At 46.4% G+C, this 12,870-nt stretch overlaps 1 protein-coding gene across 1 annotated transcript in view; it reads left to right on the top strand.

Annotated features, from left to right (window-relative positions):
- Nucleotides 1–4,132: 4,132 nt before the first annotated feature.
- Nucleotides 4,133–12,870, top strand: part of CA4 (carbonic anhydrase 4) — a 34,947-nt gene continuing 26,209 nt past the window's right edge. The window contains exon 1 of the mRNA XM_066635899.1: nt 4,133–4,523. Coding sequence (XP_066491996.1) covers nt 4,460–4,523 — 64 coding nt within the window. The 5' untranslated portion in view covers nt 4,133–4,459. The remainder of the gene's footprint in view (nt 4,524–12,870) is intronic.

Here is a 12,870-nt window from a genome sequence, read left to right as displayed (position 1 = left end):
CAATCAGTGCACTTGATGGAGCTGCTTTCTCCTCTTAAAACAGAAATTCTGCAGGATACAGACTGTTGTGGTTGGACCTGAGAGTCCCTCAGCCCCAAAGAATGGATGGCCTTTGGCATAGCTCTTTGGCAGTTGCCTTTGGCTTCTGGTCTTGAGGAAGTGTGGTCGGCCCCTGGCCCTTCCCACACTCCAGTGGGAGAGATCGTACAGTTAGTCCCCATGACTCCCAACAGCAAGCTTCCAGAGGTCTCCCTGGCAGGCCCAGAACGGCTCTCCCAACCAGACAGTCTGGGTTCCTAGGCTAAACCTTGGACCTTCAGCATGCAAAACAGGCACCTGCTGCTCAGCTTCTCCTGACAAATGTAGCTACCTGAGCCTTAACTGGGCTATTCATTCATTTAGCTGATGGGCAGGAGCACGTCAGGGTTTCACAGCTGTTTTCAACCTTTTTCATCTCAGGGCACACTGACAAGGCTCTAAAATTGTCAAGGTATGCCATCAGTCTTGTGAAAATTGACAAGGCACACCACACTGCCAATGGGGGGCTTGTATCCCCCAGTGGCCCTACAAATAAGTGACCCTTCCCCAAACCCCCACAACACGCCTGTGGACCATTTGTGGCACACTGAAAATCACTATCCTAGTACTATCTTGAGAAGCAAGGATGGAGCCTGGGACTTTCTGCAAATATGGAGCTATGGGTCCCCTGTGCTTTAAATAGCCCTATTGCTAAGGATGGAAAAGATGTATTTAGGTCTCTCCCCCTGCCAATGGGTCCTTCCGAATCAGTGTCCTTGGCTTGTCACATGTTCTTTTACCCTTTTCTGGCAGACCTACTATTTAATTTATTTATTTTAAGACATAAAAATATCAAGGCAACAAACAAAACATCATGCGTGAAGGGAAGACATTAATGACACCCAGCAATTGGGCACAATCAGGAAACATCAATTGAAAAAATAAGTTCTCAACTATCTCTGAAAAGAGTGAAAGGAAGGGGGAAAGAGAGGGAGTTTCACAGGGAGTGAGCCACCACCAAGAAGACCCTGTTGCGCATCCCCACAAGCCACACTTCAGATGGTGGTGGGATATGCAAGAGGGCCTCCCCAGAAGCTAAGACTCAAATGGTGGAAGGCAGTCTTCCAAGCACCTTGCTCCCAGACTAGGTGCATTTATGCCCCTCACACCATTACCACTAGTACTGTGTCCACACGCACACGTACTGGAGAAAAGACTGACAGCCCAATCCCAATTAACCACCCCATCAACAGAGCACTCACTACTTCCTTCAGGGTGGCAGTCTGGAGGCTTCCTCAAGGGCAAGACTTCGCTGCCCCAATAGGTCTCCTTGGACCTGTGCCAGCCGTGTTGCTGGTGAAAGTCCAAGGACTGTAAGGGAGAGGGGCAGTGGAGAGGAACAGGGATTTTGGCACATGCCAGTGCAGCCAGGATCAACCCTCACTCCCCTTTTCTGCCTCCTGCCAGCCCCTCCCCACCCAGTCACTCCCCCATTCCTCTCCAGGCCCGCCCCATTCCTCCCACTGCCCACCCAATGCAATGGCTTACCTGTGCTCCTGATGGTAGCTGCCAGCCGGCCAACGCCACTGCTGTTTGATGTGGCTGTTCTGGAACGGTTCCTGGCTGCGCACTGCACATGCCGCCGCATGACCATTTACAACATCAGAACTGTTCTGCTGTTGTAGAGCCCAATTAGGATGAGGCCGTGAGTCTTGGAATCAGTCACTCACCCACGGCTATCTGTTGGCTTTCTTGCTAAGGAGACATTTGATCCTCTTGAGTACTGGATGCTGAAGTCAAGCCACGGGGGTGCACAACCTCTCTGCCCTGCTTGTGAGGTTCCCAGAGGCACCTGGCCAGCCCCTGCTGAAAACAAGCTATTGGAAAAACATCCATTTTTTTCTAAGCCCCCAAGCACACACCTGTTTTTTAATCTTGAATTGGATGCTCATCAGCCTCTATGCCTGAAAAAGTATTTATTTGCAGAGTCGCCGCTCCATGATCTTAACAGCATCATTTCTGCTTTAGGAGGTCAGGCCTGTGGTGTGCAGGGAGGGGGCATTTAATCCTGTCCTGTTGCACCACGGTTACACTCCCCCACACACATATGCACACTTAAACTGTTATAAGCCCCAAGAGGGAAGTCCTTTGGGATCAACAGAGACCATTTTGCTCAGGACCATAGCACAAGGGGGAAAGGGCAGGAGGTCTGGTCTAGAGGGTTGAGCCTCCATTTGCCTGAAGATAACATCCAAAGGTCGCCAGTTCGAGGCCACCGGCACCGTGCAACCTTGAAGCAGCTGACAAGCTGAAGCCGAGCTATTCCATCTGCTCTGAACGTGGGAGGATGGAGGCCAGAATGTGAAGCCAGATCAAGAAAGAAACATCTGAATGTTGTGGTTTCTTGAAAGATAGAGATCTTCTTTCAAATTGTAAAAATCCCTAAATTTTTAGGGATTTAAATTTGCCTGCCTATGTAAACCGCCTTGAATAAAGTCTGAGAAATCTGAGGACCAAGAAAGGCGGTATAGAAATACCTGTATTATTATTATTAAGGTTACATGTCCACTCCCCAAATGCCTTTATCCTGATCCTGGTCTCCTCCCTTATGGCTGTTGTTTCATTAAGAGAAAAAGGAAGCAGGAACCTTTCACTCACCATCTCATCTAGTTTGACCCTCCAGTATGTTGACTGTAAAAATGACACCTTCAGAGGTAATCCACTCCATGTTTCTGTATGAGTCACTGCTCTGAGTGTGTCCCCTGAATGGAAGGAGGAAAGCCTAAGAGTAGTGAATACAGAGATGGAAGAGGCAGACTCTTCTGAGGATAATGTTGCTGCATCTTGGTACTGGGAATAACCAAATTATCCAATCATACCCAATGATGAAACAGAATGACCCATCCCAGCATAAAACAAAGCCAGAACGGTACAGCGCAGAGAGACACAGCAGGCAGCCTCCCCCAAGCGCAGGCAGTCTGCTAATTCCCTGCATTTAGAATGATTTAGAGCCCAATCCTATGTAAGACTACTCAGAAGTAAGTCCCATAATAATTTATGGGGCTTATTCCCAGGAACGTGTGGATAGGATTGCAGTCTTAATGATCCATAGGTACCCAGGTCACAGAATCAGCCACCTCCCAGAAGAGTCAGAAGGCCAGAACACTCCATCACGCAGAGACAAAAAGGAAGGATACTCTGCAAAGCGGGCTAAATGGGGCTTTTAGTTATCTAACTAATGTGTTTCTCATGGTACACTTGCAGGTCTTTCATGGCACAGAGTTTGGACACAGTGGTCTCCTGGCTTGATCAGGCAAGTTGGTGGTCATGTTAAAAAATCAAAACTATCATGGTGGCAACTATCTACAGTCCACTAAGAATTACAGGACCATAATTTGTTGGCTGCACAGCGGCATAGCTAATGATCATGTAGCCTGGTGCCAAGCTCAAAATGATGCCCCAGAAGTGATGTCACACCTGGGTTTTTTAAAAAGTGAAAATGGGGGGAAATCCGCCTTTTCCCACCAGCAACTTGCCGCTCACTTGCTCTGCCACCTCCCCCTATATGCTGTACCATAACAACACCTAACGGGATCTCGGAACAATCAGTTTCATTGGTCAGTTTTGAGTTAAGAAAATCCAGTTTGTATTACATAATGCAGTTGTGTTTTTATTTTCTGATTTGGCTATAACTTTTGATAGAATAGAGATATTTTGACATGGTTTGTTTCACTGCATTCTTCATTAAATTCTACATTGGGTGGTATATATCATGATGGTATTATTCAAAAATAACAAGGTTTTCACAATTTTGGCCACAAGTGTCAAGCTCAGGTTGTTGCCCCCCCCTTAAAGCTTGTTGCCTGGTGCAGTTTGCTCCCCCTGCACCCCCTTAGCTATGCCACTGTGTTGGCACAAGACAAATTGCTCACAATCAATCTCACAAAAGAGATCTTTTTTCTCCGTTTGTTATTGTAGCTGTTTAAAATCTACTTGGACAAGGGGGAGAAGAGGAAACTAAGGTCATATCCTTCAGAGACAAGGAATGAACGTGATGTCAGTTTGTCTTCTCTGCCAATAAGTCCAAGGGGAGGATTTGTAATTGACAAGAAAACCTCAATTAGATTGGTTTTACTTATCTAATAAGTTACTAGACATTTATTCAGTTCATTCCGCAGACTAGTCAGAAGCAGAGGAGACTCTGTGGCAGCGGGACACTTCAGGGGTGTCAAGGAAATGGGGAAGTTTGAAAAGAGATGGAATGTTGCAGTTTAGAGCTGAAAGAATTAAAAAGGGGAGGAGTTGCCATCTTCCTGCTTCTGGCAAGGAAAGGTAACTGGGATTACACTCCTGCTATAAAAACTCAGGAGCAGGTCAGCCCTCATGTACTGAGAGATCTAAATCAGCAGCACATCCTCCCACCCCATCTGGAAGCAGGAACATGGGACGCCTTCATTGTCTGGTGCTTTTGCTATCTCTGTACAGCAGTGAGGCAGCTTCAGAGGGTAAGTCTCAATCTGCTCTGTTTTCTTCAGGGATGCTCAGAGTAGCTCGTTCGTGTCGCAATGGGATTCTTGGAAGCGCCTGCAACCCCACAGTGGCAAATCTTGCTGCGTGGCAAAAAACCCTAATCTCTTGGGTTCTTATTTTATGGTAACCCTACAATGGATTTATTTTTCCCTCCCAGATTCAGCTTGCTTGCCTTGAATTCTGGTAGGATAGGATGGTTTCTGACACAGCTGGTTTATTTTAACACACAGGGATCGATAAGTATTCTTTGTGATGAAAGAAATTTGGCATGATTTTTATTTCAGCCACCGACACGACACCAGGAATATGCGTAGCTATTTTTTGAGTCCCTGCTTGTGTCATGGTTTGGAGAATAATATGTGTTGCATCAGATTCTATTCCAAGAGAGGGTTTGCTCACATTCTTTACTCTCCCCCTTGATCTCTCTTCTCCCACCCAAAATGAAACATTGGTGCCTTCCAGGTATCAAGATTAAACCGATCACTGGTGATCCTTTCATTGGGAAGAATTAAGTCCGGAATAACTAACTTCTGTGTTCTGGGGCAAGTGTCTTCATTCTCTGGAAAATGTTTGTGTATTTTGTCGTACTAAACAATCTCCATGCAAATGCTTAGTTCTGTAATAAATCTGGTCCCATAACTGATGGAGCACATAATCAGGGCAATACAAGCTGAAGTTCCTGTGAGCGGTGCAACGTTAAAGTGAGGACTATTTTTGGCTTGAAAACATTTTTATTGTGTTTAACTTATGAGTGAAACAGCTGCCACACTGTCATTCAACGTGCTTGAAATTTTGTCTGGCACCCAGGGGACACAGAGGTTGGCTTTCGGGATCAAATCCAGCCTAAAGGTAGCTGGCTGGTCATCCCTGAAATGAATAAATCAGACTTACATCCCTAAGGAGCATGTTTATGATTTTTTTTTTTAAATTTCCTTATCTGATCTATCAGTATTGTTTAGTAAAATCCAGAAGGTTTGGGGATGTTTGTCTTGGACCAGGAAAAATGACCCAAGAGTAAATATCCCCTGTGGTTGTATATACTGGCAGAGATACAAAAGTATTTTCAAAAAATTTAACATTAACCCCACAATCTTTAGGAAGGAGAGGAGAGCTGGTGTGGTCAAGCAGACAATGAATTGGTCATCAGGTCAAGGGAGAATTCAGGTTCAAACTCCACCAATGGCCATTTCCGACCAATTTTCCATGTCCATGCACATGGATATGTGAAAAGGAAAGGACACGATGTGATCTAAATCACACACAACAGATAGGCACGCACCTCTCGCATGGCGCATGTAAGTGCATTTAGAGGCCACAATCGCCCAAAATTTATAAAACCTGGGTTTATACAATAAACCCAATACAATAAAACTTTAGATGGATCAACTTTGGAAATATGAATTATCCAATCAACCATATGTTATCTTTACACTGTTGGTTGCACAGACTCATTCCTTCAATCTATGTGTGAGACTAGACTTTTCTGTCATTCGTTAACCTTGAGGACTAGAAATATTTTAAGTGAAAGCTAAGGATATCCACATTAAATGAAAAGCTCCCATCCTTGCATATTTCAGTGCCCAATGTCTTTTTTCCCCAAAGCTATGCACTGGAAAACAACTGTCACACTTTTCCTGTGGTTTATGGCGTTCTTATGTTCTAAAAGGGTTGTAATAAACATTAACAGATGAACCTTGTGATTGGAGTATTCTAGATAGAAGTAAACATTAACCAAGGAAACTGAAAAGGGGCTATTATTAAAGACCGGTAACAGCTTAGGACACGTGCAGGCCTCAATTGCAAGAAGAGACAGCTACCCCCTTCGAGCACCAGAAAAGTCTGACCCATGTTTGGGAGGGCAATTTCACAACAAGCATTAGACAGTGCGTAAGCTTTGCATGCAGAATGTCTCCGGTTCAGTTCCTGGCATTTGTGGTTCAAAGGATGTCAGGGCAGTGGGCCGCACTGGGTGCTGCACAAGGGGGGGGGGGTTTGACATCACTACTGCCCAAATTTTTTAAATCTTGGTATTTTCAAATAATACCATTATGTTCCATATCAACTGATGCGTAATTTTCTGCAGAATGCAATGAAACAAACCATAATATCTCTATTCTATCAAAATTTATAGCCAAAAAGCCAGCAGGGCATACATCACCATGCCCACTGCCCAGGGCGTTGTCCCACTCACCGCATGGGAGGAGGTCCATTGTAGAGGTGATCTGCTGGCCTCCTGCATCAGGTGATGAAACCCCTAGTGACACCGCTGTGTCAGGGAGCAGGTAATGGGCAAGGTGCTCAAAACCAGCCCAGTCTGAAGCATATCCGCCCAGGAGACAGGTTTAGGGTCAATTTAAGGGTAGGAAATTCTGGATGACTCAGAGGTGCTGAGCACCATGACACAAACCTGCCAGCAACGCATAGCCTTGCCCTGAAAGGCCATATCTACAAGAAGAGCCCTGCTGAATCAGACCAAAGGCCCATCTAGACCAGCATCTTCCCACAGTGGCCAACCACGTGCTTCTGAGAAGCCCACAAGCAGGGTTTAAAGAATGCAGTGTCCCTCTCCAGTTATTCAGACTCAGTATCAGCTGGGCTAAGTTTCACTGCTTCTGAATATGGAGACTCCATCCTTATCAGAACTGGTCCGTCCAAATGGTACTTCTAGCCCAGTGTTCTGCTTTTAACAGTGACCAGCCACATGCCAGGCAGATGCCAAGAGGGCATAGAGAGCTTTATAACAACAATAAACCTCTCTTGTTGTTTATCTTGATATCCGCCACTGATATTTCTAAATTTACTGTGTGCTAAAGGAGATTAACCATAACAAATTCTCTAAAAATATACTGGGATTGCTTTTTGTGGGTTTGTTTTGTTTTTGCAATTTCATCTTGCACAAACCTAAGAATAGGTCTTTATTTTTAGTGAATTTACATTCGTGAACACTCGTCCTCCAAGGAGCTCAGGTACATGACGTACAGGAAGTGTCATCTCTGTCACCACCATCATGAGAATGCAGTGTGGTGTGGTCGTCAGTGTGTCAGATGAGAGAGAGTTGGGTTCAAATCCCAACTCAGACATGATGGTCCCTGGACCAGGGTTCTTGGAACACTTGCAATCTTGGACCAGCTGTAATCTCCTTCAGCCTAGTCTGCTTCACAGGGTAGTTGTGAGGGAGGGAGGAGACCTTGGAAGAAGGATGGGATGAAAATGTAACTAATTAATTAGTGGAATAGGACAGGCTGAGATGTGACTGGCCCAAGCTCAAGGGTATTCCAATAACCTATCCCTGGTGGAGCCACTGGGTGCACTGGCACCAAAATGGTAATCACTGTATCCTGTGGCTCCACGGAGGCATCTGGGTCTCCTTATCCCAAGGGGATGTTCATCCCCATATCCCAAGTACGGACACAGGCTCCACAATGGGGCTACTTGAGTCTGGCCAGCTTTTGCCGGCACAGACTGGAGAATCTCCATGTCAGGCTGCAAAGCCCAACGTGGATGATAGGAACCAGTGGAGCAGGGCTCCACCTGTCCCACACACACCTCCGTACCGGTTCTTCACCCACCCCACCCTCCCTTGGAATGCCCCCCCACCCCAAAAATCCACACCGCCACCCGGCTGTGGGACCCCTGGGCACTCTTGCAGCATCTCCACTCAGCGCTGGCCTGGCTGACTAGCCTAGCACTGACCAACTAGTGCTGGTCTAGCAGTGGCAGCCCCTCCTCCCTGGGTGTTGCGGATGTGCCTTATGGCACATTTGTGACATTCAGCATCAGTGTTCACTGAGGTAGGATAGGATTCAGCCCTAAATGAGCATAGAATTAATCCGCTCATAAGTCTAACACTCTAGCCAGCAGTTTTCAACCGGTGCGCTGTGGAACACTAGTGTGTCGCAAAATGTCTGCAGGCATGCCACAAGAGTTTGGAGCACGGCGTTGCAAATTACTGAAAAACCTGTCCAGGTTCTGTGGCTTGGTTTCCAGGATAAATGTCTGTAGTAACAAATTGTCTGTCCCTCTTCCTCCGCCAGCTCTGAGCTGCACTTGAAAATCACTGCTCTAGCTAGTAAGAGTATAAGAAAAGCAAAAGGAAAGCCCTGCGGGGTCAGATCAATCTAGTCCAACATTTTGTTTCCCATAGTTGTCAACAGACACATGAAAGCAACAGCTCTTGCCCCACTCCGGAAAACCACTAGCTAGTGATAGGACTGATTTTCCATGAATTACGTGAATCCCCTTTTGAGATGCCATCACCTCATCTTGTGGACGCAAGATGATCTCTTTTTAAAATGAGAATCTGTCAGAACCCACCGGAAGTGATGTCATGACCCGAAGTGACATCATCAAGCAGGAACATTTTTAACAATCCTAGGCTGCAATCCTACCTACACTTACCCAGGAGTAAGTCCCATTGACTACCATTGTTAAAAGAATATACACAGTGGCTTGTTCAAAGCACAGGTCTGTAACATTTCCCCAAATGCAGTCACATACCATGGTAGCATCAAGTCTAATGTACGAAAAATAAAATATTAAAATGAAATGGGGACCCATCTGAAATTGCCTTGCGACCCACTAGGTGGGTCCACTAGGTGGGTCCCAACCCACAGTTTGAGAAACACTACTGTACATTAACTGTCTTGTGTGAAGCTGTTCTTTCTTTCATCTGCCTCGAATCTACAGCCAATCTGCTTCATCCAATGTCTCCAAGTTCTTGTATAACGAGAGAGGGAGAAACAAATTTCTCCCTGTCCACTTTCTCCACAGTGTGCTCCCTACCACTTAGCTGCAGGCAGATAAACGTGCCCCTGCCCCCACTTCTAGAAGGGCTGCCTGAGCACTCGGCACATGTGCAGAAACACTCTTGCCATTACTACAAATTCACATATTTCAAGCCCGACGGGGATTGAAACCAGGATCAACAGGGACTCAAATTCCCATCCATGCGCAGCTTCCAAATCAGGAAGGTCACGCTGTGAACTTGCTAAAGAGATGAAAAGAAGTGGGACAGAAAAAGTCTTGTGGTGTTGTCTGAACCCGCAAGGTGCTGTCAGTTTAAAGTCTGCAGAGTATTTTCCCCTCTCCAGCTTGCATTTTTGCTTCTGGCGATGGTGGTTAATGAGTGAGCCGAGCGAGTTTTCTCCTTAGCCTGCTGCAAGCCGCAGCCTGACCTTTTCCCATTCCCTTCATGTCTGCAAACAGGACTTTCCAAAGAACTGCTGAGTCGTGGGTTTGGGGCAGGATTAGATTCACTTGCCTGGGTCACTTCTGCGTCCACATCAACCCCTGTTTCCCGGGGACAGTTTCTGCTGTCCAAGCCTTGCCGCTGGCAAATCACTGTCTGTAAAGAATGCCTCGTGAAATGTTTGTTCAACTCCCTCCCCAGTCTCTCTCCCTCTAGAAGTCACATCTCAGAGCAGGAGCTCAGAGGCTCAGCCGGTCCAAGAACTTATTCAGCTCTGAGTATTAGGGGAGTGGGCAGTGGGCACAGCTGCTCCCAGGACTCCTACATAGTGGTGTTGGTTTCCAGTGAGACAGGATTACAGCCTAAGCCTTTCTGAAAACAATGGGCTGAGTAAAATAAGGGACAGTTTCCAAACTCTTCTACTCTACAGTGGGGCAAACAGGGAAGAAGGCGGAAGAAGGCACAGTCATATGGGACCCATGGCTCTCCATCAGGGCTGGCCTTGAGAACTGCAGGCCCAATGAAAAACATTTGGGGGGGGGTACCAAGATGAGAGACAATGGCGAAGCACCTGGCAGTGGCATCACTGCCAACTACTTCTAGGGGGGATTTCAAGCCAATCAGACCCAGAGGAAGGAGGAGGGAGGGCCGCGCAGCAGCAATGCCCCCCTCACTGCGCACTCCTGCTTTGGCACGGAAGATTCCTTGCTGGAGTATCAGCTACAGAGCAACAGGCAGGATGCAGCTGGGGGGCGCTCCACCCTAGTGAGGGCCTCAGTTTGACCCAATGGGTCTAATTGCCCTCAGGTCGGTCCTGCCCTCTGTCCTTCTCCTACCCTCCAAGGACAAGGAGGAACAGCTGCTGTTGCCACCACGTGTCACACTCCCCTATTTACCCAGGGAGAGGGTGAGCCGTTGCCAGTTGCTTGTTGCCACTGGGTCCCCCTCTCTCCTTCCACATTCAGATTAGCTGGAGCAGAGGGGGTGGAGCAGGGGGACAATCGGGGGGGTGGGATGCATTCGGGCACTGAGAGCACTGTGTGTGACCCGCTGGCTTTGGCCTCAGGCAAGAAAAGGTCTTGGGCCAGCCCTGCAGAAGCTGGACACAAAATCACATCCATGTTCACACACATGCAAAAACGCAATGCTGCCACATTCCATTAACGCATACTATTGTGTTATGGGTCACAGAGTATTGCCTGGGTAGGTGGAAGCCTTGTTCTCCATATTAGAGTCCTGAAAAAGCAGTCATGGCTTCACCTTAATGTTCCCACACAAAACGTATTTTCTCAGAAGTCTGTCCTATTGATTTTGGATCAGGTTACAAACTCTCTTCCCCTCACCCCAGTTCTGTCGCTGACAGATGCCAGTGACCTCATTGGAAACATGGTATGTGGAAAGCCAGCCAGAGTCCAGCAATAGAGGGGGCAAGCCATTGTTCTGGCCTGGCCCCTTCACCCCCCTATGTTCATTTTCCATGCTAGGAAAGCTCATTCTGAACTATTGATCACAGGAACACTATGTGTTTTCGACCACTTCTTTTTAACCTAAGGATGCTTGACTTTTAACACACACAGACATACACAAAACAGGGCATGTTAACACACAGACAACACAGAGAAGGGGGCGGAGCCTTTAGGGATGTGTAAAGAGAGGATCAGATCGGTGGCGTAGCTGGAGGGGGGCGGAGCACTCAACCTGACAGGGAACAAAGCTTGGACGTAAACAAAAGCTGGGAAAACAGGACAAGCTATGTGGCGGGGGGGGGGGCATGAAGTCAGGATTCACTTCTCTGGTTCTGCACTAGCCACAACACTACACTGGCTACTGGATGTCACCTGCACATGGAATGCATTGCGTTGGGGGCAGTTCATGGCTTCAGCTGCAAGTCACTGAGTGACATGGCGGAATAATGTATAAGCAAGTGGGAACCAGCACTGGGCAAATTCACAAAAGAGGTCTATCAATGCTGCCTAAATGGAACCTCCATATTCACAGGCAGTCTACCTCTGCATACCAGACACTGGGGATACACTGGACAAATTCAAAGAAAAGGCCTATAATTGATTATTAGCCTTCATGCCATCTTCATGTTCATTACTGCCGAACAGCTGGCACGAATGGCATCAGCCATCATGCCAACACCTTCATGTCCACCAAATAAGATCCAGCAGGAGTCTGCCAAGTGCAGGGTTTTAACAGTGGTGGCACCAATTTAATGGAATGCCCTCCCCAGAGAAGCTAAGTATGCCACTTCTTTGCCCTTCAATTCAAGCATCAGACAAGACTTGACTTTTCATAAGGACTTTGGGTCTGGCTGACTCAATTTTAAGGACTCCTGTTGTGTGACTTTATTCTTGTTCTTCTTGAAATAAATTAGTCAAGCACTTTTCTATGCATCGTTTTATTGCTGGTGTTTTATGATGTATCTCTTGCTGTTGCGATATGTAGCATTTTTATTTGCTGTTAACAGTTCTGAGTCAATGTCATACTGAGATAAATGGGGATATAAATTTTAAAACTAAAACAAAAAGATAGGCAGATATACAGATTGACCTATGAGAATGGTATCATACCACAAATCTGATAAGAAGATTCATTGCTAACTCTTCTTTAGGGAAGTCTGGTTCATATACTTAGAATGGTGAAAGGAAAAAACCAAGCACAATTTATATGCAGGCTTCTAAAGTTTTTAGTACTTCTGGGTTAAAGGCTGTTTAGGGCCTGAGATCATTCAGGCCTAACAGCTCACACAGGCTTCTGTTGCAGAACTGAAACTGGTACCCCAGGTCTCTCACATGGTCTCTCTCATCCTTCTGGGCTCACCACAGAGTGAGAGAGAGAGAGAGAGAGAGAGAGAGAGAGAGAGAGAGAGAGAGTGCATCATCAACAGACTTGGCACTTTAATGCAAATAGATAGGTCCCTTTAACAAAGAGCTTACAATCTACAATGGAACCAGAACATTGAACTAGATCTGTGTTCCTCAAATCACTAGGTGGGTCGCGAGCCAATTTCAGGTGGGTATTCATTTCACATTCATTTCAGTGTGTATTTTAATTTTAATATATTTGACTTGATGCTACCATATGCTACTATATGACTGCATTTGGGGAAATGTTACAGATCTATACTT

Source organism: Tiliqua scincoides, chromosome 8, assembly GCF_035046505.1.
Source record: "Tiliqua scincoides isolate rTilSci1 chromosome 8, rTilSci1.hap2, whole genome shotgun sequence".
In the NCBI taxonomy this organism is placed as follows: Eukaryota; Metazoa; Chordata; class Lepidosauria; order Squamata; family Scincidae; genus Tiliqua; species Tiliqua scincoides.
The sequence above is the reverse complement of the archived record's forward strand: the minus strand, read 5'-3'. Positions and strand labels throughout refer to the sequence as shown.